This window comes from Strongylocentrotus purpuratus, unplaced genomic scaffold (assembly GCF_000002235.5).
Source record: "Strongylocentrotus purpuratus isolate Spur 01 unplaced genomic scaffold, Spur_5.0 spur5_scaffold_5, whole genome shotgun sequence".
Taxonomy (NCBI): Eukaryota; Metazoa; Echinodermata; class Echinoidea; order Camarodonta; family Strongylocentrotidae; genus Strongylocentrotus; species Strongylocentrotus purpuratus.
The window spans coordinates 42,237,964-42,265,679 of record NW_022145611.1 but is presented as its reverse complement, the minus strand read 5'-3'; the positions used below and the strand labels follow the sequence as shown (position 1 = coordinate 42,265,679).

Sequence of the window (27,716 nt, the reverse complement as noted above, 5' to 3'; positions counted from 1 at the left end):
AAGACCAATATGATTTCAAAGCAAAGCAATGTTATTTAGGTGTATATATTATTTCGTTTTCCTCTAAGCATGACAAAGGTCTACTGTTGAATCCTGAGTCTATACTTTGACAAGACGCTTCCAAAAGTGAAAGTAGAGCATCATGTAACTGGTGTAATAAATAAAACAAATCCAACCATTGCTAACTTCGGAGAAATGCGTTAAAAGGAAGCAATTTATCCCAAACCGAACCAATTTGCTAAAGTAGCTTTCCCGTGAATGTCTTCCATTTTGACCACGAGGCACGATGTATGGAAGTGAACGCGTCAATAAAATTCGAGTGGTAGAAGATAGTTAGTGAAGCTCTTCAGGGCGAGTCTTCTGAAGGTACCGCCTGGGTCATAACAGCTCTTGGAAATCACTTGAACGGTTTTTATAAGCCGCCCGACTGAATCGCAGGGGGTACTTGAGACAAGTAAAGCGAGAGGGATGACAGGAAAATTCGTCGTACCGCGAGAAGGGGAGCATCTCTGTGAAGAATTTGGTATACTGACAGATACACATGCACATCGTATTGTAGTAATATCTAACGGAGCAATAAAAAAATTCATCGAAGTCTATTGTTGGTATGGTGTGACATGTTGCGGAATATAAGGGACAGAGTAAAATGAAGCCATTTAAAAAATCTCTACAACCCTCAGAGGAAACCAAACTTTTGAAAAGTCGAGGTAAGACTTATACATAATTCGCATTATACTTAACTGTATGTTATTGGATGTGGTCAAGAAACCTGGCACATTGTATAATTATCCAAAATAATATTTTGTCATGTCTTTGAGTTCTCTTACTATCATCTCGGTCCATGCCATTTTTCTTTCTATCTTCTGACGTTAACTTGTCAGGTAACTAACGTCCAAATTCCTTTGGTGAACTATTTAACCTCGATGGCGTTCGATTATCGTACATATTATAACATGATTTTTGTTAAATAATTCGTGGGTTGATTTTATTTCGCCATGTTATTTGCATTTTAGAAATGTATGAAGTTGTGTAACCCTTTTGTCTTATATAATCACACACACAAGACCGATATATTATTCTTTTAAAAGAACTTTTTACTGCTGAATGAAAAAGCACACAGAACATTCTCCATGAGTATTCTCATCCAAGATTATCATGTGCTCTTCGTTTTCTACCAGATTCATAGAGTATATCGTGCAATTCATGAAAGTATTTACAATGACTTCATATTTTATTGCAAATGACGAGGTGATGTAAAAGAAATCATTCACTGTGAATGATTGAATTAAAAATTTACAATTTCTGAATGAAAATAATTTGATCAAATTCATTTGAATTTCTGTAGTTTAAGCATCTCATTAACAATATTAGTAGATAGTGTTACTCTGTTTTCTTTCAAAGATTATGATATCATAATCTTGGAAATATTATGCATATTCTGAAAGACTTTTTCATGCAGAAAACCACCCTCCCCCCACTACGATTGTGACCCTTTTCAGCCCGATCGGCACAGTTTTATACTGACCAGTCGTTCCTTGGTGGTTTCTTTTCTTTAACTTTATCGAACAAGTGTCAAGTGGTATAGGCGAAGCGACCCTAATGCATATACACCTTTTTACCGCAGTCACACCGAAACCGACACCAGACCAAACAAAAAATTACATTACCACGAATGGCCACGAGTCGTTTGATATGGGGTCGGTCTAATCAAGGAGGCTGATGTCGGTAGTGGCGGATTGATATAGATCAGTCACACCAACGAGAACGACAGATACAGACCGAACTAAAATAAGATAATAATTTTCCCGAATAGCCAAAAATGGATCGGTTTGGAGTGGATTTGTAGTCGGTTTGGCGGTGTGACTAGGGTCAATGGTTTACCCTATAGCGGTCAACTTATGAAGGAGATCGTAAAGAGAAATAACACACCTTCAAACTGTAGTCGTTCCATTCCTAGTATTCTATTCTGTTCATTGTAACGTACGCGTGATACCATCATGACTTGCGAAGAAGGTTGATGACCTCAAAGTGTACGTGTTGTCACAGTAGGGGTTAGGGCAGGTATTCACATTCCTTACTAAATCCCAGAAAATATAGGTGAGAACTTATTAAAACGTGTACCGTAGGTGCTCAACGGAAAGAGAAAAGCATCGACAAAGTTTAGAAGTTCACAGGTAATAACATTGGAATTCTTCTTCAGTTATGTCGTTTTGTTAAACATTTAAATCTCTTAAAAAATCATCCTATACAAAAGTCATGTGGCTAAGTGTTAAATGTTTTGAAAATGAAAATGTTATCGTGCAATTTGTGCTAAGCTGATTTCACATATTTTTGTCTAAGTTCGTATTGGCAAAAAGGGTGTAGAATGCAGCGTAAAATTACCTTGAATTGTCCAATATTTATTTGCTTTGTTTACCGAGGTTATTTCGCAGCTTCCAACGCTTTGTATTGATGTTGTACCATGTAGTATGTTGTCTTAAAATTTTAGGCAACTTTGATGAGAAAATCGGCGTAGAGCTTGTAATGTTCTTTCAAGTAGTTCATGCTCTAGAACTGACGAAAGGTGAATGACACAGCCATTGAAGCTCTTTGTGTTCTTGGCGAAAACAACAACGTACTCTGAAACGTATCTCCGACTCATTAATATAATCTAGTATTAGTCTCCTGATGGACTAACGGCAATCCCTGAAATAAATCTAAATAACTGTATTTTAACGCCAATTCTTCTTTCATAGTGGTGCCGACAAGGAAAGCGAGGCATGCAAAGCTCGATAGATAGATTGGACGGCGCACAAAGCGAAACTCTAATGACAGTCGACCAGCTTTTAGATGTGCCGCTTTCACAGACAATAATGCGAGAATCCATGTTGATGGATATATCTGCGGTGTCGCCAAAGAAGGAGGATTTAAAAGGATAGGCTTATCATGTAATAAAGTGCGACATAAATTGGGTTATTATTAAGTATAAAACTTGAAAAGAATGAAAGATATATGGATGCTACAAAGAGATAAAAATGAGGAGTGGTACAGCAGTATCATTGACTCGCTTTCTTCTTTCGTTTTCTGATTGATAATAATCCATTCTGTAATGCAATTTATAGATTTTACTATTGTATGTATTATATGCTCTGATCTCTATATTGTCATGTATTCATGCACACGAGACCCGCTGTGATATTGGTAGTAGTCTCTTTTTTAGTAGAATAACGATCAAAGTTGTGTAAAAGATGTGTTTTATGTCCAAATAGAGAACCTAATTATGATTGGAGGGAGACGAAGGAAAACTTGCCATTTTCTGCTTGCTGACCACAAAATGATGTGGTTTTATAATGGAGTTTTAATGCTACATGCAAGGATGGTCTGTCGTCTGCTGCCACAGTGAGATGCCCAAGAATTATCTCTGTAAAAAATATACTTCTGCATAGAATTGTTCAAGAACGATGATGGTTGGTCAGAATAATATATACTTCGTCAAAACGGGCAACGTTGTCTACAATCTTTAAAACTTCAACAATGGATTTCGTAACAGCTACGCTACTTTCACTTTGTACATGAATTTGTATTGGCAGGAATGGAATAATGATTGGAAACAGGTGATTTACAATCTCGTAAAAGTTGAAATGTACATAAGATAAAGATAGGCCTACGGAAGCAGTCTTAGAGTTGATATGAACTTCAAAAATTGTAAGTAAAATAGGGAGCTATAAGATCTGATGTAGAAGCTATTAGAAGTGAGAGGGGCATTTACGGGTCAGGGGAGGTTTAGAGTGCTAAGGCAATGGGGATCAACATCGTAAATCCTAGCGCACCTGCATGGCTTTGAGTCGGGGCATGTGCGAGTCATTAACACCTCTCTGTTATACCCTTACATGCTTTACCCACAATAACCCCTTGACAATCCCTGCGGTTACCGTCAAGATCTAGCTGGACCTTGACTTCTAGCAGTTACACCATTAACAATGCAGGCGTATCCAGAAACTTACCCCAAACATGGGGGAGGGGGAATTCACTCCGAATGTGTGTGTCTGTTTGTATTGATTGGGGGTGTAAATAGTGTTTCTGGGTAGTCCATAATTATAATGCCTGTGGACATAGCCTTTAAAATGGTGTGGGGGGGGGGGGGGGTATGCCAGCTGTACCATAATGCTGGATATACTTATGCTGGAATTGTGTACCAAAGCTGACAGAGACTTGGGGGATGCATGAGCTACTCTAATTTCTTCAACATTGCGAAACATGGTGCGATTTTTTTGTTTGAGTCTTCGAAGTATTTTATGATCCCCCCCCTTGTAGAATTTCTTTGCAGTCATTTCATACAATGCGCTGTTGTATTTTCCTGTCATTAGCAACATTCGAAATTAATAGCACAGTAATATTTTGCACGACGAGATTATTAAACGCGCAAAATCAAAATGAAAGGCGCCAGAAATCTTGTTTGAGAATTCATACTAATATGGCAACAGTATAATCGTAACGTACAGAGAGATAGCAATCCATGTTTCAGGAGCTGGTCCAAGGGGTTGTAACAAATTAAAAAAATATCAGAGGGGCACCACCAGAACAGTGTTGGGGGGGGGGGGGGCTGTCCTGGGAGTGCTGTGTTGACGCGCGGCTTTAATCCGTAAGGTAAAGTTGACGTTTAGTTCTTGCCGCGGCGTACGCCAGAGCGGTGCCCAGCGAGCTCCCACGAGCACCTCACTGCTTTCTTCTCCTCGTAGCAGAGGCAATTAGTCAGTGTGATTGGACGGTCTTGGTCGCTCCTCAGTCTATTGAGGGACAACCCCCACACGGACACAAAAGTAAACGAGAAAGGGGCATAAGCAAAGAGAGGAATACTAGATGGAATAGTTCGTGGTATCGAGTACTGTACGAGGGAGATTTTCATTTCGAGAACGGGTTTAGCATCGTTTGTGACTTTTTTCTAGCATGCTTTGAAGTTTGGCCACCATCTATAAGGTTCTGTGCTTCATCTGTCTCAATATTCGTCGATTTCTAGGAATCATCTTTCACAACACCTCCGAAGGATTCATGTATCTTATCTTCTACAGGTAAGTTTGTGATACGTGACGCCGAAATCTTACAATGTCCATGTAATGAATATAAAATGTGTGAACAAGAGTTGCTTGTGCCTCAGGCTCGTGGCGCCTTTTCGTGATGATTTCTTCGGCTCGACTTACAAACGTCAAGGAAAGAATAATCCTATTAGTACTAGTTCGTCAATAAGGATTTGGAACTTGTTCCAAATGCTGATTGTTGAATCTCTGTTACCGATTCATGAGGTGTTTGAATGATGGTATACTGGCAGCTTCTTTGCACCCCTGGTCTTGCTCGCCTAGCAAACCCATAATTTGAAACGGGACCGTCGACCTAGCTCAGCGATCCATTCTGATCCTGCAGCTTGCTGAGGTCCTTTCGCATCCATCGTCGACCGGCCACACTTGAGAATCATATGGAATGAGAAAATAACTTACCTTCATCACCATCACGCTTCACGGTGCAGCTAGCTCTGCCGCTAGATAACATGTCTGGAGTCACCAAATATTATGGATTAAAATGCTGTTGACTTGCCATCAGCAAGTCAAAGTTTTATATTGACATGAAATCGGAGCGAAGCTGTCCCTTCAGGTTTGAAATCACTGATAGTCAATCTGTTTCGGTTGAGCTAGATGGATCTAAACAGGTATGTCAAGTTCACTATAGTGCTCCAATATTCACTCATCATGTCCATAGTGAAAGTGATTTATGGGCGATGGACGTAATGGACAATACTTCTGAATAGTGAAGCATTCAGATTTTTATTTTGCGAAAAAAATACTCGAATTACAAAGTATGTACATGTAGGACTGTAGCGTTTTATTTAAGGATCCGAACTTTAGGAGGAAAGAAAACAAATCATAACTATTTGCTCATTAAGTCCTTTATTATGCTTTTCTCTGAGTCACGTATACCTTTTACCATCAGGCATAATAATCATTCCCCCCCCCCCCCCCCCCCAATCTAAAGCATAGATAATTTCTTTCCAAATTAAAACCTGAGTTCTTCGCCCGGCGCTTCTTCCTGAAAATTTTTTACAAATTTGTTGACTCCGTCCATTGAGGAACGTGTTCCTTTGAGTTTTAATGAAGCTTAACTCTGCAAGAAACGTGTTAATCCATCTCTAACGAAGCTTTTAATCCCATATCTGTTACACTTAGAGGTGATTGAATCCTTGGAATTGCAATAGAACTTGTGTTGGCTGTTGTTATCGTTTTCTAAAGAAGAACGGTGCCCGCCCTTTGATGTACGAACTTTCATTTCATAAGGAATGTCGGCTGGTTTGACTTTCACCAAAATGATTTAAACCTTTTTTCAACGAGATTGGGAAGGGAGAAACTCGCCTTCCAATGAGATCCTATGCAAGATATATTCAGCGTATCTATCACGCTCTCCAGTCGACGTCACCCGATCAATAACAATGCCTCAATTGTATTGATTAATTGATTGATAAATGAGTTTATTATTTATTTATGTATTCATTTATTCATTTATTAAGTGTTTATCTAGTTATTTATTTATGCTGATTGTAGATGAACCTTTCCTGACCAGTAAAAAGATATAGTAATATACGACGGTAGAGGAGTTTCTTTAAAAGGATATTAAATGCAGACGTTCTAACTAAAGGCACTTTTCCAACGGGGCCAGATGATAAACAAATCACCCTTTAGTTAATTTTGTAAAGGTCTTATTGGCTAACCTCGCAGTATTTCTCATAAAAGTGTATTGGTCATTGATAGCTTTCAGGAAGTGTGAATAATATCTCAATCAACTTTTTCTGCAAAGAAAATATTTGGGAACATCTAATCGCTTATATTTTTAATAATTTAACATTCAGATGTTCCAAATATTACATTTGAATTGAAGATGACAACTCCAGTTTGATATCGTTGAGGTGAAGGGATATTGTAGCTGTCCTACTTTATTCGTCTGTTTGTATAGGTTATAGGCCTAGAAAGGAACAAAGCCCTTTTAGAGAATGGTCTGTCAGAAACAGAAGAAAACACACAAAGAACAATAGGGGTAATCACAATTGCTTGTGATCGGGGTTTTATAAAGAACTGTGGTAAAAACGAGTACAATAGAACGGTCAATATCAGGTAGCTGTGTAAATCGACCGTCTTCTGTATAGATATCGCATGCCTTATAACGCCTCTTTCAAGAGACATGCTAGAAACGTTATATTCCATGGACCAACATTCACCAAATTGACACAAAGCAAAGGCTTTCTTTTCTGATATACATGTATCTTTTATTAAGTGTATCCTTATGTAGCAATGCTATAATGGTCCCGATCATCTATGGCAGATGAAAGCTCGAAGCACCATTCATTGGCACTGCATGCGTGATGTTTCAAAAATATATACTGTCAGTGCATCATTAGAGTTTATTGATAATTCAACGATAAAGAAAGAACAGAGAAAATCAAATTTTCGACATCGGCAGCAGAAAATACAAAATAAAAGCATGGACCCTACTATCAGTAATACAGATTACGAAAACATCTGATGTAGGGACTATTATTGGATAAATGAGAAGTTGAGCCTCTGTTAACATTCGATTACCTAATCCATGTGTATCACGTTGGGTATAATGTTCACATTAGATGGTTGTAAGAAGGATGAGTATATCGGGTAGTAGTGGCTTCTCTCTATAACAATAAGTAGCCACTTCCTAATCGTCCCTGCAAGAATGGTCAAACCCGAAGGAAGCAGAACTGGGTAGTTACCAGAAATTGGTCGAACACTGCTAGCCAGTGTTCGATAATAATAGCCAGAATGAAATATAAATGATCGTACAGTCTGAGTATAATATAATTATGATCTCGATTGAGGGAGCTTTAAGTAAGGAATTACTATTGGCTTCGTTCTGCTTCGTTTAAATGAAAACTGTCTTTCAACTATCATCATTATTATGACAACATCACTTTTATCAGATGGTAAAGAAAGTTCTAAAGATCTGGCGAATCGTTTTAATATGAGTTATTAAAGCAAAGGTAATAGTAGACGGAGTGTGAGGATGAGAATAGTTACAGATGAATCACTATAGTACAAACAATATACCCATGTAACTCAACATAATATCCTTCGTAAAACTCTAGAGTTTTGAGTCTTTTTTTTCTAGGTAGGCATCGCGGCTATCCCGTTGAGCCTTTTTACTTTCTGATTCAACCCCAAAGAAAGACGCCAACACCTCGAAAAACTCGGGCTGTTGTCACAAGTTGTTCCTATTATAGGATTTGAAGAAGAGGACAAAGCACAAGTGTGAACCCTCAAAAGTCGAAGCAGCTAGCAAGTTAGATGGTCCGTTGAATCAGGACAATACTGCTACAATCTGCAGCTAACAAGCGACCCGCCTCCACCATGCATACACAATCATTCCCTAAAAAAGAAAAGTCTTCAATTCAGCGCCTTTTCTTTTCAATACTTCTTTCCAGCACATCCTCGTAGAGTTTTCCTGTCCGAATTTAAACACATGACGGCTTAAGATTTGTTCTTTTCTTTTCCCTTTCTTTCCAAGGATTTTTCTTGTGCAAACGCTACCAGGCACGACTAATTTCTGCTTTTCAAAGCGCTTGGATTATGAAGCTGTCACAACATTTGATGCTTATTATCAAAGGGAGTGCACCGTAGGCACAAGAACGCAAAAGGACCATGTCATGCTGAAAATATTCCAGAAAGAAAAGTTGGTCTGAACTTGGCATTTTCTTTCCTCTCCTTCTCAAATCGAATCACAACTTTACTAGAGAATACATGTTGGTCTTGTTTACACCTGGTAATCGCGATGCACTGTTCCACTTAAACACCATTTCGTGCATGTGAAACTATAGTGTAAGGTGTTTGGAGAATGCGAAAATGATTAATTTGATTTAGAAATAATTCGTTAAGATTGCCCAGCTTGTTTTTCTGCTATCAGGGCAATTCCACATGGGAAAACACAATTTTTAGCTGCTACTTTTGTTTGGTCTTAGGTCTTTGGTCTTTCTTGTATCTCAAAATCTCTTAGTAGGCAACAAAACTGTTCTTACCTATGCAATTATCAGAAAACCAGTAAAGACCTTTCATTGGATAAAACAATACTCTTTTTCTTTCTTGTAGATATAAGGAGATTGTTTCTAGGAGGGAAAGGGGGGCTGGGGTCGGGTAAGGTGCAAGGCCAAAATATGCCGAATTCTTTATGAAATTCTTTTGATTCTAAGTGCAAAAATGCTTTTAAAACCATTTTGGGGTATTATAGGAAACAGAGCACTAATATCCATTCCAAATGTATTTATCCCTGATGCAAAATGTTCCACAAATCAAACTGTAACACTGCAAATGGGTTTATCACGAGGGAACAATCACCGCAAACAAAAACGTGCATTTAATTTAGGGGAACTTGGCGTAGCCACAGTGACCCTTCTTCCCGCTGTGCGAGAACCATATGGATTAAACTAACTCAACAAGAAACTGTTGCAATATATTCCCTGCATATTATTGCTACCACCTGTTACCTGATTAGTTGAACAACTATAATTCAAAATCATAGGGTCTTGACAATATAAACGAGTGTGAATTAAACAATAATTGAAACTCAGCATGTACTAAGTGTGATTATAAAACGGTTTAATAGTAGGCCCTGTGTAAATGTAAACCATACGTTTAAACACGTTTTTGTCTATTAATTATATTTTGTTCTTCAACAATCAAACATATCTATTTATTTAGGTACCATTTAAGGGTCATTTTGCGTTTTCCTCGAATGTTACTATTCCATACATCTACCCTGAAACAGTCACACATGCTTATCATGAACTTATGGGAACGAATTTTCACATTTGTCTTGCTCAAATTCCAAGGCATTTTCCATTCTTATTATTTTATGACCTTCCAGACACTGAACCCATTTAGGCCCACTAAGACCCAATCCATCAAAATAATTATATTGCCGATTTTCATATTCAAAATAAAGTTAACTATACTGTATGGGGATGATTGGGATGGGCCGATATAAGACAGATTATGAGAATATCTTACTGTAATTGATTTTCGTGACATTTGCATAAGATAAATGTTGTTTTGCGAGTAGATATCAATGTATAATGTCTAGACATTTGTTTGTACCTTTCTAGACGTGCCCTGTATTTTCTCAAGTAAAAATAGATCAATGCATTGTGCCTTTTCCAAGTAATTTATTTATAAACGACTTTTGTGTGAAAGAATCAACAAAACAGACGTGATAATATAAAGTTGATAAATGCGATAAATAGTACATGTAGGTCCACAGATCGACCCTGACTTTCTTTCATTATTCAAACAAATTTGACGACGGGCAGTTTATCATTCCTTAAGGATTCATAGTGTCATCTGAAGTGATAATTCTTTTCGTAAGGTCTAAAAGTTCATAAAAATTATCAGGGCTCGAATTACCCACCGGCAATCGGCAATTTGCCGCCATGCCCCTCTCACTGGCCGGAATGCCCTTTTCAAAATCAAACCGTTTACGGCCACAATATTTTAATCCACACAAGTTTTGCCGACATTATAGTCATCGTAAGCCAACCCGACTTGTAATGTTCAAAAAGATTTTGTTGCCCATACGGAGCTCTAAAAACAATGATAGTCGGCAAGGTTTTGTTGCCCCTCCGGAGCTCTAAAAACAATGATAGTCGGCAAGGTTTTGTTGCCCCTCCGGAGCTCTAAAAACAATAATTACCGGAAGGTTTTGTTGCCCCTCCGGAGCTCTAAAAACAATGATAGTCGGCAAGGTTTTGTTGCCCCTCCGGAGCTCTAAAAACAATAATAGTCGGCAAGGTTTTGTTGCCCCTCCGGAGCTCTAAAAACAATATTTATCGGCAAGGTTTTGTTGCCCATCCGGAGCTCTAAAAACAATAATTACCGAAAGGTTTTGTTGCCCCTACGGAGCTCTAAAAACAATAATAGTCGGCAAGGTTTTGTTGCCCCTCCGAGGCTTTAAAAACAATAATTATCGGAAGGTTTTGTTGCCCCTCGGGAGCTCTAAAAACAATAATTACCGGAAGGTTTTGTTGCCCCTCCGGAGCTCTAAAAACAATGATAGTCGGCAAGGTTTTGTTGCCCCTCCGAGGCTCTAAAAACAATAATTATCGGAAGGTTTTGTTGCCCCTCCGGAGCTCTAAAAACAATAATTACCGGAAGTTTTGTTGCCCCTCCGGAGCTCTAAAAACAATAATAGTCGGCAAGAATTTGTTGCCCCTCCGAGGCTCTAAAAACAATAATTATCGGAAGGTTTTGTTGCCCCTCCGGAGCTCTAAAAACAATAATAACCGGAAGGTTTTGTAGCCCCTCCGGAGCTCTAAAAACAATGATAGTCGGCAAGGTTTTGTTGCCCCTCCGATGCTCTAAAAACAATAATTATCGAAAGGTTTTGTTGCCCCTCCGGAGCTCTAAAAACAATAATTACCGTAAGGTTTTGTTGCCCCTCCGGAGCTCTAAAAACAATGATAGTCGGCAAGGTTTTGTTGCCCCTCCGGAGCTCTAAAAACAATATTTATCGGCAAGGTTTTGTTGCCCATCCGGAGCTCTAAAAACAATAATTACCGGAAGGTTTTGTTGCCCCTCCGGAGCTCTAAAAACAATGATAGTCGGCAAGGTTTTGTTGCCCCTCCGAGGCTCTAAAAACAATAATTATCGGAAGGTTTTGTTGCCCCTCGGGAGCTCTAAAAACAATAATTACCTGAAGGTTTTGTTGCCCCTCCGGAGCTCTAAAAACAATGATAGTCGGCAAGGTTTTGTTGCCCCTCCGAGGCTCTAAAAACAATAATTATCGGAAGGTTTTGTTGCCCCTCGGGAGCTCTAAAAACAATAATTACCTGAAGGTTTTGTTGCCCCTCCGGAGCTCTAAAAACAATGATAGTCGGCAAGGTTTTGTTGCCCCTCCGAGGCTCTAAAAACAATAATTACCGGAAGGTTTTGTTGCCCCTCCGGAGCTCTAAAAACAATAATTACCGGAAGGTTTTGTTGCCCCTCCGGAGCTCTAAAAACAATGATAGTCGGCAAGGTTTTGTTGCCACTCCGAGGCTCTAAAAAAATAATTATCGGAAGGTTTTGTTGCCCCTCCGGAGCTCTAAAAACAATCATTACCGGAAGGTTTTGTTGCCCCTCCGGAGCTCTAAAAACAATGATAAGTCGGCAAGGTTTTGTTGCCCCTCCGAGGCTCTAAAAACAATATTATCGGAAGGTTTTGTTGCCCCTCCGGAGCTCTAAAAACAATAATAACCGGAAGGTTTTGTAGCCCCTCCGGAGCTCTAAAAACAATGATAGTCGGCAAGGTTTTGTTGCCCCTCCGATGCTCTAGAAACAATAATTATCGGAAGGATTTGTTGCCCCTCCGGAGCTCTAAAAACAATAATTACCGGAAGGTTTTGTTGTCCCTACGGAGCTCTAAAAACAATTATAGTCGGCAAGCTTTTGTTGCCCCTCCGGAGCTCTAAAAACAATAATTACCAGGAGGTTTTGTTGCCCCTCCGGAGCTCTAAAAACAATATTTATCGTCAAGGTTTTGTTGCCCCTCCGAGGCTCTAAAAACAATAATAGTCGGCAAGGTTTTGTTGCCCCTCCGGAGCTCTAAAAACAATATTTATCGGCAAGACTTTGTTGCCCCTACGGAGATCTAAAACAATAATTATTGGCGAGACTTAATTTCCACTATGGAACTCCTAAATTAATTGGCGGGACTTAATTGCCGATACGTAAATATGAAAGAATGTCTTCATCCAAATGACTGAAACGTTTGGCACAAAAACCGTAATGACTCAGGCCTAGTTTTTCAATCCATCCTTTTTTTTTGAACCAATCAATATCGGGAAGTTTTGTTTACCCATCGTTGGTTCAACATCTTTACTTCGCGTTGTGACCTTTTTGGTGCGTTTTCACAGTTTTTAATCAGTGAAAAACTTGGATTTTTCTCGGGAGGAGGGTCTGGAATTAAATCTGAAAAGGATTAAGAGTCGAGATAATGGTACAAAGAATCGTCTTCTTTCCCATACGTTTTAATTAAAACGTCATAGCTTCCGCCCATCGCGCGGGAGGGGTGTGAATTGAGTTCAGAAAAGGATAATACCGGTAGTCGAGATCGAGACGAATCGTCTTCTTTCCCTAATAATTTATTAAAAACGTCTAAGCTTCCGCGCTTCCCTTGGAATTCAGAAAAGGATAAAGAGTCAAGAACGGTACAACGAATCATCTTCTTTCTCTAATAATTCAATAAAACGTCAAAAGGAGAAACTCCCCCCCCCCCCTCCAGCCCCCCCCCCCAATTATTTTTTTTGAAAAGCATTTTAAAGAGAAATAGAAAGAAAGAGAGCAAGAAAGAAAAAACGTTAACTACCAGTTTCTCAACAAAATAAGGTATAAAAAATCGCTCATCTGATCGTAATTAAACGCCTAAAACCCCTGAGCTTCCGTGGGCTCTGCCCCCGGGACCCAACCAGGGCCCTTTGGCAGGCCTCTTGATACTCATCTGACTGCAATTTAGTGCCTAAAACCGTTGATCTTCTGGGCGCTCCGCCCGCCAATCAGTGTCCTGCCAGTGTCACAAATAAAGTATAAAAACATGTTCATCTGACCGTAATCAAATGCTTAAACCCCTGAGCTTCCGGGGGCTCTGCCCCCTGGACCCCACTGGAGGCTAATCTGACGGTAATGTAATGCTTTAAACCCATGGGCTTCTGGGGGCTCCGCCCACTGGACCTTAAGCCAATCAGTATCCTGCCAGTGTCACAAAAAAGGTATAAAAATATGTTCATCTGACCGTAATCAAATGCCTGAAACCCCTGAAATTCAGGGGTTTCCGCACCCTCGACTCCACCAGGGGCCCTAAGGCGGGCCCCTGAATGCTTATCTGACCGTAATTTGCCTTCAACCCATGAGTTTCCGGGGGCGAACAAGGTATCAAAAGATGTTCATCTGACCGCAGGCACGTAGCCGGGGGCAGTGGGGGCGCCCCCCCCCAAAAAAATGATTTAATGAAACGTAAAAGCTTCCGCGCTTTGCGCGGAGGGAGGGGAACTGTATTCAGACGAGCAGGCACGTACGCAGGGGGGGGGGGGTTGGGGGTTGGGTTGGGTTGGGGCGTTAAAACCCCCCCCCCCCTTCGGTTTTTTTTATGTCTGTATTTTGGAGCAAACCCCCCCCCCTTTTTTTTTTAAAATGAAACACACACACAAAAAAAATTATGCCAATGGCTGATCTAAAAAGGTGACCCCCCCCCCCCCACCCACCCCAAAGGGAACAAAATGTCAAATTTTCAAATTTTGAGACCAAAAAACAAAAAGTGTCCTCTTACCCCCCCCCCCCCCCCCCCCCCCCCCGCTTATTCAGCGGCTGGCTGAGTCGTTGCGATTTTTTGGGGGGACAAAAAAAAAAATGGCCCCCCCCCCCCCCCCCCCCCCCCCCCCCAAGGAAGAAATCCTGGATCCGCCCCTGGGTGCACATATCCCCCCTCCCCCCACCTTGAAAACAACGGCGTGAGGTGATTTTACGCGCACTTTCCATGTTGGCCTTACTGCCCCTTAGGATAGATTTGTGCCCCTTTCAGTGGATTTGTGCCCTCTCAAAAAAGTGGCCTTGACCCAAATTTGATGTAATTCGAGGCCTGAATTATTATCATTCAAATGTGTATGTAATCATCATCGCATATATATATATATATACAGAGCGTAATTCGAAAAAAAAATCTTCTCATAATCATTTGTGCTTTTAAAGACGATGTTTGCCTTTTAATGCGATGAAATTGACTAAAACTACCGTTTTACCCTTTCTTTGATAGGCCTGTGTTTGTTAGGAGTGGAAATCCACTTTTCTGGGAGTTCGATTTGGAGTGGGAATTCACGCTCAAAGTAGTTGAATACACTCTTGAAAGAGTAATTGTAATCACATCTCTGGATGGTATTTTACTAAACTTTGGACGGGATTCAACTCCACGCCGAAATGATCCCTAACATAGCGGATTTAAATTAAAGTACTGCGGCTGTATAACTTTTTACAGTAAATAGAGACTAAAATGTCCCCACATAAGCTGTGTTGAGTTTCCTTTCTTGATTGTGTTTATTGGAGTAATTCTTTGGCTCCCATTCACTTCCACGACCATTTTGAGGCAGCTTCCTATACCTCGTGGCGCCTTCTACACTCCACCACCGTGATCACGTGACTAGGATTCTTGGATGGCAGCCAAAAGAGGAACGGCGGAACGTAACATGGTTCATGTTTGCTACTTAGTTCAATGTTTTTTCACATCTAAGTGTGATTATGTCCTCAAGCAGTATCGCGAATGGAAGCACTTTAGCATTCTTACTAACTGGTTAGGCTTATCTTTTGTTTTGGTAATAGCTAAATCACCTCAATGGTTAACAGTAGTTCATGTAAATTCAACTTTATAACTTGATACTAAGACAAGACGTTATCAAATACTTATATAACGGTGGAAATTGTATATCATGTTTGGTGATTGCCATTTTCAATCAGTAACTGTTGTGGAAGCATAATTATTATCAGAACAAAGCGTGTTAGTTAACTTAATTTATTGTAGCGCCATTAAATCTGCATAGGCCTACATTGTTTGTATAGTATTTATTGTTGAAACTGTCAAAGCGAAGTATATTACTCGGTTCGCTACAATCTCAAAATTGTATTTATTAAAGGTATACACATTAGAAAAGTAGACTCATGCTACCATGGAAATGTTGCTTTGATTTACATCGACCGTTGCGAGTGTGTCCCTTTAAGAGCAAGTTAACGATGATTGACATGGAACGTCACAGTCAAGGCTGGCATCCATCAAACTAGGCTGAGTAATTTCAAATTGTCCTCTCGCCCTACTCCATTATCTGTATGGAATCCATCTATTGTATACAAACATACTCGCTAATGGGCACGGCAAAGAAGGAACCCTAAATATCGGAATTAATAGCGAGCGAACGGCGGCGTCAAAGAGTGTGTTCAATTCTCATCACACGATGCCAAACCGTCGGTCAACAGGGATGGCGGCAGCCCGGCGGTCAGGCGGGGCAGCATTCATGCACCCGATGACAAAAAGCCATTGGTGCGAGAGTGTGAGAAATGGGCAACTTTGGGTTTTTAGTCCCAGTGGTCTCGCCCTTAATTTTTTCCTTTCTTTCTGCCTACTCGCTGTGTTCTGTGGAAATTTAACGGTTTGTATTCGATGAGAGCCGATTTCTGGCTTACGACAGTATTTGGATTTTCACCATGCTAATAGAATGTTTAAGGCGGTGTAATATTCTTGGCCAAAATCTCCTTTGTTGGATTTGTGATTGTCTGCCAAATGTTTCCCCTCCAGAGTTACTGACAGGAGCGCTGTGTTTCCTAAGAAAGGCTACTCTCCTGCCCGAATAATATTTTCTTAATTAGGGGGGGGGGGGGCTGCGTCCAATCAGCCCCCACCCCACCCAATATACGCCCATGGTACTTTATTATGGTCGATTTATGCTTATTTGGGTTACACAGCGCATATGCCCCATTCCACTTTCAAACATTATAATCTCTTTCCCACTCTAAACAAAAAAGTGTTAGAAATGCATATCAGAGTGATTATTGCTCAAATTCCTATTGGAAAACTTAGGGCTCAAATAAACACCATTGTTTTTCCACCCTACTTCGTGGCAAAAAGTGAACTCTTTCTACTTATTGACATCAACAATTGAACTCCTTTCGATGTGCCCTTTAACAGATACTGAAGTACATCAACTTCACATCTCTTAGATAACTATATTATTGCAAGACGAAACAGGGTACAATATTTACGTGTTGGACATGATAACATCGTTTACATTCATACCTAAAGTGATTCGACTTGGCGGTCAATGCCATCATGATAACGCTCATAACTTTCTCATCAAGTGCTCATGAAAGCTGGAAATTCCCTACAGTTACCATGGTAACAGCAAACATGCATTTATAAACAATCATGGGATTATTTCATTTCCGTTTCATTATTTTATAATATATGACTGCCTTAATCTAAGTGGTGCACTCGACAGCTATCTATACGGAGCCACCAAATATACTGCTGTATGATTCTTGTAAATACTTCAGAATCGTTAATTTTCTATTATTCTTGTCTGGAAACACAGCTGGAAACAGCATGAGTTTGCGCCCTCTTCAGACAAAATGCAAGACAACTTTAGAAGTATATGTCTGTAGTAAAGACAAGTTTTCTTCACGTTCACTTTCATTCAACTCCACTGAACCACCGAAGATAGTAACAGTTCGAGAAACTGACTAAGTGATTACTATACAATTTATTGGCAAATGGAAGGCATTAAGGTAGGACCCCCCCCCCCCCCCCCCCCCCTTCAAGTAAAATCTTCTGGGATGTGTTTTCGGTTCCAAACAAAGATGTAAGAAGCGATAAACAAGATGATTTCGCAGATTGCGCTTTCGGGGATAATATTTTAAAATGCTGTCATGGACGATTGAAATATTGAAACATAATGGATACCTTATAACTGGACCTTGTGTATGTACATCACGGTTAACTTTACCACCTTTCTAATAAACCCATGTCCCCTTGTATAACTCAACACCATGATTTAGGTCAAGCGTCGTACAAGCATGCGTGTAATCTGCGCTATTTTACCTCGCATAACGAGTATCGGGCGTGTCGAGAAAACGAGCACTTGAACCGACATCAAACGGGTCCGCCGCGGAGGACAGGATAGTCGACGGGTCGCAAGTAGACCACTTTCACCTATCTTCTAGTTTGGTATTAGTAATGGGGGTCGGTTCAAGTGCTTAGACATCTAAAACTGAATGCGGTTTTATTCTTTTGCAAATGGTCTAAATAATTGTGAGATGCGTTGTTGGTAATAAACGACTGATTCGTACCTTTTTGAGATGGAGTAGGCTGACCGTTATTTTGGTGGGAGAATGGAACGTCTAATTTGACAGGAACAATAAGCGTTATCAACCGTTGCAGCATTTCAGTGGTTACCGATTCCAATGTCAATTTAAGAAATCCATTCCAAGACCAAAACAAAACAAAAGTAGCAGCTAATTGGGTTCAGATTCATGTATGGTGGTAACTATTGTGTGAGTTTTCACGATGCTTGGATACATCACTGTATTGCATTATTGATACGTTTCAAAAATGATTTATCCACAGAAACATTCCTGTTGTAGTACATACCGCTAATAGCGTTTGATTCAAAGTTGAAAATCAAACAACTTTCTTACGTATGTTCAAATTTTGCTCTTTTCTCCTTCAGGTTCGTCTAACACAGTTCATCTACCCTTGGAGCCTACCCGCCCTTTGCTGACAACATTTTGCAGCTGGTTTCTGCCCAACTCACTGCCATGATCAGGATGAAAGACAGTTCATTGTAGGAACATGCTTATGATGGTGACGAATATAATCATCCTTCGCAAGTGCACAACATGGATTATTGGAGAATTACACATCATAACTTCCATTTGCCATTGAACTATTTACTACAGAAAATGAGACATTGTGACGGAGAATTCCTAATTCATCATCCTTAGGATTTATAACCAAGCAAAACTACTCATCTTGGATAATTCATCGCCATTCTTTGATCGTTATCGGATATAAGTTTGAAGAGTCTAAAGCATTCTTCAGTGGGTGTGGAAGAAGTAAGAGCAGCACACATTGTGAGAGAAATGGTGGTGATTAGATCAAATTGTGATGCAACGTCAGGCAATTGATTATGGCGATGAACATTACGTCAGTATGGCCTTACCTGCTGCCTCTTGCTATCTTTGCTATGACATGTTGGGTCATTGTAATACCTGGACTAGTCGCTCCATTGCAGGTATGTATGACGCAACTTTATATCACCAAAAATGATCGCAAAGACTTTCGAGAAATTGAGGATATTTTTTTCTCGAAAATTTTTGCGATTGTGCTAAAAGTTTCTATTCAATTTAATTCACTACTGTTTAGATTCCTTTCAAGTGAAAAAGACCCCATATATTTCGTGTCCCAAATATTGACATTATTTTCATCAATGGGTTTTTTAAAAATGTAAGAATGGGTTCTAGGACACCTACCCCCTGGACATCCACCCCCGGATAACCACCCCCAGTCAACTACCCCCTACTACCCCCTAGGGCAACACCCTCTAGGACGATTACCCTCCGGGACAACTACCCCCGGACAACTATCCCCCAGACAACTACCCCCTACGACAACCATCATCTAGTCCTCTTGTCCTGGGGGTTGTTGTCCGGGGGTAGTTTTCCTTAGGCAGTGGCGGATTCAGAGAGGGGGCCCGGGCCCCCTCCCCTGGGGAAAAAACCAAGTAAAAACACTCTAATTTTACCTTTATTTGTAAACGGGCCCCCCTTCCCTGGTGCTCCTTACCACCCCCCACCCGGCTGGCTGAGTCGGCGCTAAATATTTTCAGAATTTTCTCACGAATTGGGCCCCCTCTGCGGCCCCCTCCCCTGCCGCCGGCTGGATCCGCGCCTGTCCTAGGTGGTAGTTGACTGGGGGTGGTTATCCGGGGGTGGATGTCCAGAAGGTAGGTCTCCGGATATGGTAAAAATGACATAAGAAAATTGCCCCAAAGTGAGCGTTATGTTTCGTCACCCCTGTCACGACTAGATTAATCTGCCTCAAATTGACTGGGAAGAGCCACCTTTGACTTGTTCCCAATCCCCCGTGGACGATGAGAAATTCATTCTTGTTCAATTTTCTTTTTGCTATTTCTCAAGATTCATCTTCAAAGGAGAGCTGTACCAGAGAGCACAACAGACGCGCATTTAAACATCCGAGACAAATACCGCGATGCCCAACCCTCAAAAGCCAGGATAGGTAGCACAGAGCGTGCCAGAATGACGACAACACTCAGTGATAACTTTTTGTCGGACCACAACGACAGAACTTCAGGGAAAAGCAGTAGGAAATTAGAAAGTGAAAGTGAAAGGACGAGCACCGTGAAAAATCTAGTTTTATCTAAACCTGTAGGTGAAAAAGAGAATGACCGCGAAGCCGGTGTGACGCATGCGTACGTGGAAGGGATCATGGAAGGGGATGACGATGTCAGAACAGACGTGACGTCACAATCCGATCTTTCTATTGATATGAATGAATATTATACGTATGATTATGATGATTATCCTATGGATGATGATGACGAGGAGGAGGACGAAGAAGAAGAAGATGAAGATTCAGTGATGGAGATGAGGAGTAAGAAAGAAGCAAATACCATGATAAGGACAGAGGAGTTGAGATCTATGCAAAGACTGGCTGAGCTGGCCACTCTCTCAAATCCAGAATTGGGATTTGTTAATCTCATCACGCCTAATCCAGACCTGGATATCACCATTGAGGTGGTGACGGACGACGATGACGAAGAGGAGGATGCGGCCGAGATAGATAATCGGTTGCCGGGTGACGATCGGCCTTCGAATCCACGACCTCCTTCTCCGCCCCCGTCCGACCATCGGGTCAGGGATTCGGGGAGGAGGAAGGGCAAGGGACGAAAAAATCATCGAAACAATAATCGTGGAAAGGGGAACCAGAAACCGTCACGCCAATCGGAAAATAATAATGGAAATACCTCAAGTTACTTTGATATGACACTCTTTCATCTCATCAGAAACACGGGATATATGGACGGAGAAAATGGTATGAAACTAATTTAGTTCTGTATTTAAATTGTAGTGAGGGAGAGGGGAAAACATCGGCTATGCAGCCTCCATCGATATTCAAACCGGTTATCCCATGTCTATTCATTTCATATCAATCATTAATTATGGATGTTATCAACAAATAATAGATCACGGTTTTGTCTCTTATTCATACAACATCTAACTGTTGATATTTATATATTTCAGTCAAACGGGTTAAATTTAGAAGGTATTATAAAACCATGGGACATCACATTTCCGATAATGACCCATTTAAGACAATAAATGCACACACCATACCGGGAAAAGAACTTAAGTGCAAAATACTTTTATTACAGGGTATTTTGTAGGAATATCTTTGAAGGAAAGCTTTGGTTATGAGAATTGCTTTATATAAGTTCTTTCAAGCAAAATTAGAAAGTCTATCCGGGTCTCCGCCGAACACCAACTTCCGACAAGTTTCTCGCCGATGTTGGTTTATTTTCGCACTAGTTATTTTCGTAGCAATCACTTTTGTGTTTAGTGTGTAAACAATGGTATTGTTCACTGTCGTTTTTGCATTGAATTAAGGCGTCATTTTTACATTCCTTCGTCACCAAACATTTCCTGTCTGTATTTCAGAGTAGTCTAGTATACGTCTAATTTGAACGCCAGTTCTGTCATGTCAATACTCGTCTGCCCCCGACGAACTTTACTTTTGTTATTAAGGAAGTAATCGGCTAGACAAACTGTGTGGTTTAATAAACCGGAAGCTTTCTCCATTTCCCCTGCACATTGTGTTTCTACTATATGTGCATGTAAGGGGAAACAAACCTCTCCTAATCACACATTTGGGTTTTTTGTTATAGTGTAAAGCAGTTGATTGTTTTCAAGAACAATTTATGTGAAATTAATGCAGGGATTATCGTGCGTTTCACAATAGTGCGTACGTATACGTACGTCAGAATAGAGTTTAAAAGTAACATAGCTATAAAGGGCGTCAGTACTCAAATAATATGCAAAACAAGAGAAACATCTAAATGCTAAATAACATTTTTGTTTGATAACTATACCAGCAAATAGATGAAAGAAAGACACATTGAATGCCATCTAACCGTTAAAATTAATATTCAAGATAAACAAACAACATTTATGTGATTATTTTCTGAACAATTCCAAACGATGATTTTGCGGAGTATTCTGCAACGCATTCTGACCTATACCGACTTACCATAAATAAAACAATCACAATGGACGCGATATTTTACCTTTCAGTATGATGGAGTTTTAAATGGGTGGGTGTAGCGGTCATTTAAGGTGGCATTCTTGACATAGCGATGGTTTCCTCTAACCCCGAGGCACCTCGGCCACACTATCTTTTCACTGTGACCTGATCAGGACAAATCTTGTAAACATTTATGGACCCCTCAGAGAAAAAAAAATAGACAGCCACGGTTGGAGGCCCCTTTGTTGTTTATGTTTTATACTATCATCGTCGCAAAGAATTTTGAAAATCAAGTCATATAGTCATGCAGAAATCATGTCCATGTCCAAATCCATGTTCCGGTTACGTAATCCGAATTGTATGTTCGCATCTTCACAAGATAGACCACTAAAAGCTATTGGATTTGACTTAAGTTCATTTTTGCGATCGTATTTGCTAAGCACAAATTGAGGGTCAGGAGTTCATTAACTCTATGGAGTAATATTAATGCTCTTCTGGTTTTCAGCGGACGAAATCATATAAAATCTTATATCCTTCACAGTGGCGTATCCAGGAATGTATAAATGGTGGGATGAATCTACCTAGCCCGCGCCAAATACACTCTGCACGTGTTTATTCATTTTAAGGGGCCTTCGAACGAGGGAGGGGAGCGTATGCCGGCTACGACCAAAGCTGGATACGCCACCACCTTCTTTTTTTTTTTTTTTCTTTTTTTTTTACATGTTAGGGGGTTTCCCACTATTTTCCTCCGTTTCCTCTACCTGCCCATCCTCTTGGTATTTACGATTCCATTTTTGTCATTGTCTTATCGTCACTATACTATTTGTTCTGCTCCTCTTTCCTTGATATCCTGTAGGTGAGTCTTCGGCAGCCGGGTTTGGCGAGTGGAGCTCCTGGTCATCATGCTCCACGTCGTGCGGTGGAGGAAAGAGAGAACGAACTCGACCTTGTGGGTTGCAGTGTCGTACCACAGAAAGACAGGAGTGCAATAAACACATATGCTCGGGTAGGTGGACGATCTTCATTCGTTTGATTCAACTTATTTGTTTTTGGTAAATGGGGAAAAACAACGCTGCTTCAAAGACATGCAATGACAATTATATTTATGAAGAGGGATTGGTCAAAATTTTATAGGTTTTTCATGTTTAGTGAGGGGAATATCCTGATCGCATGATGAACAGAGTTGATAAGCTTGTATTTGTTGAGAGAATGTCCGATGTCGTTTTAATTTGGCGACAAAAAAATTAAAGACATGAAAGAGGTGGAAATATTTGCATCTTGCCTAACTATGGTTGCCACAATGGTCTTGCTTTTGCTATCATTTGGTATTCGACAAAACAAATCTCATTTAGATAGAGAAAGTTTGTTTGAAGGAGTATCTATGTTGTAACACTGATATGTTTTAATATTCTTAACTGCACTTCATCGTTTAATGCATAATAGTCAACATTTTTTATGTAGTTGAATAGATTCGTCTACATTAGCACCTGAGCCTTCAAACGCTATTTGCGATTTACTGATCTTTGATCCGCACTCTTGATTTCTTATTCTAGTTTATGTTGACGTGTTGACCAGCGTTTATTTCTTGAAATGACAAATACCTACTTTAATATATTTTTGTTTCACGTTATAGGGTCCTCCATTACGTCCGAATCAGAGAACGATTTCGTTGCGAGTGACCTTCCAAGCGCGACGAGGTCCAATCAGGGATTCATCATTAACCAGGGATTCACCATCGATGTCGTCGACGAAATCGCCGACGCCATTGACAACTCTGACTTCGGTAAGCTTACAAAATGCACATGATGTAATATTGATTAATATAGTAATAGGCCTCTTTCAATGCGAAGTTAAACATTTTTCACGGGAAACCTCATGATATGAATATCTGTAAATACTGAAGATATATATGCCTTTTTATTACACGTAGGTAAGACCTTTTTCCAATAAAATTTACGAGTGTCACCCTATTTATGTCTGGTTCATTTTACATCCGCCCCGCCTTTTTGCCCTTATATTTGTGTCTTAGCTTCGAGTCAAATATTTCATGTCTGAACATGGTAATGAATTTTAATCGGCTGTAATACATTCCCCTGAAGTTCATTGCTTCATTTGAGAGCAGCCGAAATATATCAGGGTTGGCTGATCGCCCGAAGGAATCATAAATAAACCGTCGAATTTGGGTCAGAAGAAATACAAACGGATGTTTTTGTTGCGAGGGAAATTGGGCTAAGGACCGCGGGTAGCGAAAAAATATGTCGAGGGAAGGTTTGAAGTTCATTGACTGACGATTAGTTCTAAGCGGGAAGGTAAAAGGGCATTTGGTATGTACTTGGTTTTAGTTTCAATTTAATAGTAATGAGGTATACCTGGTTGAAGTAGGTGTTCAATGACCTTTGGAAAAGGATCGTTTCGTTCAATGATATGAACTATCGGCCCATCTCCTCTTGGACGATACAATAAAGTGTGTGCGAATGATTAATTTTCGGATTTCAAAAATGTTGTTATTTATTCATAATAAGAATACAGATTATTAAAGGTAACATATTTATGTTTTAGTAGTTTGGTTGATTGACATGTACATTTTTTTTCTTCAAATCTCAACAAATTGTCTTATGTCTTTATCTTCATGAATATCCCTTTGCCAAAGTCATTGTTTAAACGAATCTGTAAAACTTATGGCAACAGGTTCTGCTTGTTGGTGCTAGGTTATGGCCGATCCAGTGATGAGCCGATGATGTGAAAGTTGTCGTAAGTAAATGTTATTGTATATATCTTCACTTGTACACTATCTGAGTGATTGACTGTTACCTTTCTTTGTTTCTTTTTTTATCTTCAGATAGCTGTGAGGAGTGGATGCAGTGTCGCAGTGAGAAGCTGGTGTCTTACCTATCACATCTAGATGACCTCCCTAGCTGTCCTTGCTACTTCCCTACCAACAACGCCATCGTAGATCCTCAGCAGGGAAGGGAGTTTCATTGGATTGAGCAAGACCCTGAGGCGACCCGACTGGATATCTACAAGCCTACCGCCCAGAGTTGCATCCAGTCTCTGCGGTCTTACCACAGTACGTCACTCGCCTCGCAGCAGTGCTGCTACGACTCCAATCAGAGATTGATTACCCGAGGGCAGGGGGCCGGTACGCCTCAGCTCATCACCTCACAGATCTCTCAAGAGCTTCATTATAAGATCGACATCTTACCTTGGATCATATGCAAGGGTGACTGGACCAGGTACAATCAGATCAGACAACCCAATAATGACAGAGAATGCACAGACATTCCAGATTTGCAGACTTTCCTATCTCAGGTCGATGAAGCTCGGGACTTCTGAACAACAAGTTATGCTGTCTTAATTAATGATGGTGATTGAGAATAAGGTATTATATACCAGCTAGCATCGATCCAGTCATTATGGGGGAGGGGGCACTGGTGTAGTAGCAGTGATGGGGGGGGGGGGGCTCTATAAATGTTAGGTGGGTGAAAGACGAGAGAACAAGGCAATATTGTAATGGTAGTGTGTGGCAGGGGCCGTATTGTTTCATCTTGCCTTTCCTCTCTCCCTGTCTTTCAAACTCTTTCTCTCGTTTTTGTCTTGTCTCTTCTCCCCTTTCCCATTTCACAATTGAAAAGAGGGCAAGTAACACCCCGGTAGCTACGCCACATATATTACTCAATACTACTCATTTGATAAATTCAAGTCTAATTTATTTTTGGAAATGCTTTCATTGTTACATTAATCACAATGTGCCAAAATATAAATATCTGATACATTCAATACAATAAAGCTTTACACCAATCTAAAACTTTTACCGTACAGATTCACCCATGAGAGCAACCATTTTATTTAATGTTGTTTGAACAACAAAATAAAAACTACGGTCCTTTTTCTTTCATGATTAGATTGTCATATCAAGAGTGAATTTGAGGTTATATTTTTGTCGGAGGATTGATACCTTAAAGATGTGAATATACGATGATATAATTTACGCTTTATTTTGATGTCATCTAAGATTATTAAACTACCTCGAATGATAACCGATGTTGATGTTATTGCTGTTTATGATAATACCTGTATGAACATTGATACGGTATCTTACGAGGAGTATTCTGTTCATATTTTCTTCGTAATATATTAAGTTAAGATACCAGGGGGTGTTTCACAAAGATCCTAAGTTGAACTTATCTCTAAGTTGGACTTAACAATTATGGAAAGCCATTAGCATCCTTGAAAATATTTTGTAGAAGTTATTTTAAAAGGCATAAAATGTTGATTCAAATCATTCATTTTCTATTATGGAAGAGTTCATGTTCTTGATGTGGAATTGATGAAAAGTCTAAAATACTTGAATTTTGCTTTTGAATATAGTTTATTATAAGGCTACAAATGGCTCTCCATAATATTTAAGTCCAACTTCGAGTTAAGTTCGACTTAGAGTCACCCCCTGGAGTGTTTAGGATGCGTTTCCAATTATTTTAGGTGTACCGATAAAGGTTTATTTTAAAAGTGTTTTGTACTGAAATAGTCACGGGTACACTAAATGCTACGTATACTTATTGTTAGAATAGCGATTCATAATATACATTTTCTCCAAAATAATTGGACTTTGTGTGTCTATACAATCCTTCACAGTTTTCCCCTAGAAACCATATCACTCATATATAAAGGCATACACTTCTTTGAAAATAGTTAGATTGACAGTGACCTATATCTGTCACATTCTTGCACCTGAGTTTTCCGTTGGCCCCATAATTATATCAAGACAATTTCATTTTTAGTGGGTCTGTAAAAATCCTAAAAATAACTTGTACTCTTAACAGACGAACAAAAAGGAAGGGTAGATGAGGTTAAAGTCAAAGTATTTCAGCTATTAGAAGGTCGAACTCCTTGAGGACATTGCACTTTCTGCAACCACGACGAATTCCCGCCAAAAATACACTTCATTATTATATCGTCTGCAACTTAACACCACGCGCTGCATGCGTTATCGTTCAATGTGACAGGATTCGCAGTTTCGGGCACTACGAAATTAATGTCTCACTTATAAGGATAAAACATTTCATGAAATGGCGTATCTATATATAGAGATATATAAAGATCTCCAAAACTAACTTAATTAAAAAATCCTTCAAAATACACATTTTAATGCGCCACTTCACTTAAATTCATGGTCCATTTATGAAAGGTCCTTAATAAATACCATGTTGGACATTATACGAGTGGAGCAAAAAAATGTGTATTCGCTTATCATGTTGAATCATTTGTTGTTGGGTGGTATTGCATTAATTTTGATGAATGTAGAGTGTTGAATTCTGTGCGGGACTTTGTCCGAGTCCATATTTGTGAATGGTCAGGGATCTGAATTATTCAGATGAAAATTTAGTCTGGTCTCGCGCTTTAAATTTGGGGTGCCCCTCTTACAGTTTAGGTGTTCTTTTACATGTATTTATTTTCATTTTTTAATTAATTAATTAATTTATTTATTTATTTATTTATTTATTTACTTATTAATTTATTTATTTCTGTATTTATTTCTGTACATTTTGTAGATCATTTTAACATTCACCGTCTAGGTAAAGGAAAAAGATATTTTTCATTCTACTCTCACTGTAAATAATACTCTGCCGCTAGTTTATAAATAAATGTAACTTATGCGTTTGAACAGTATATAGAGACATATGTGTTTCTCAGGGATTTGTAAAGTACGATAAATTGTAGATAAATATGTTGCTGAAAAAATAACATTGTGAAATAATTAGTCAACAGACGTACTGATGAATCGTGAAATAAGATTTGTTGTCCAATGTGTCGACCACGTTTTATGAATGAATGTGTTTTGAAAGTATATAGTC

At 39.7% G+C, this 27,716-nt stretch overlaps 1 protein-coding gene across 2 annotated transcripts; it reads left to right on the top strand.

Moving 5' to 3' along the window:
* The first annotated feature begins 462 nt into the window (after positions 1-462).
* On the top strand, positions 463-26,088 carry LOC762678 (isthmin). Of its 2 annotated transcripts, none has more exons than XM_001198390.4 (6): positions 463-707; positions 18,275-18,838; positions 19,743-20,658; positions 22,721-22,870; positions 23,498-23,647; positions 24,704-26,088. In XM_001198390.4, the coding sequence occupies exons 2-6, from the start codon at positions 18,734-18,736 to the stop codon at positions 25,195-25,197; spliced, it is 1,815 nt and encodes a 604-aa protein (XP_001198390.3). In that variant the 5' UTR covers positions 463-707; positions 18,275-18,733; the 3' UTR covers positions 25,198-26,088. The 2 variants fall into 2 exon arrangements, with proteins under 2 accessions (XP_001198390.3, XP_011682695.2); XM_011684393.2 differs by lacking the exon at positions 463-707 and adding an exon at positions 4,656-5,048.
* Positions 26,089-27,716: the final 1,628 nt, after the last annotated feature.

What these genes read in the sequence shown, in the direction of transcription:
- LOC762678 (XM_001198390.4), top strand. Translation starts at nt 18,734, where the DNA reads ATGGCGATGAACATTACGTCAGTATGGCCTTACCTGCTGCCTCTTGCT. An exon ending in GACTAGTCGCTCCATTGCAG is followed by an intron (nt 18,839 to 19,742) that starts GTATGTATGACG and finishes CTATTTCTCAAG; the next exon opens with ATTCATCTTCAAAGGAGAGC. An exon ending in CAATAAACACATATGCTCGG is followed by an intron (nt 22,871 to 23,497) that starts GTAGGTGGACGA and finishes TTCACGTTATAG; the next exon opens with GGTCCTCCATTACGTCCGAA.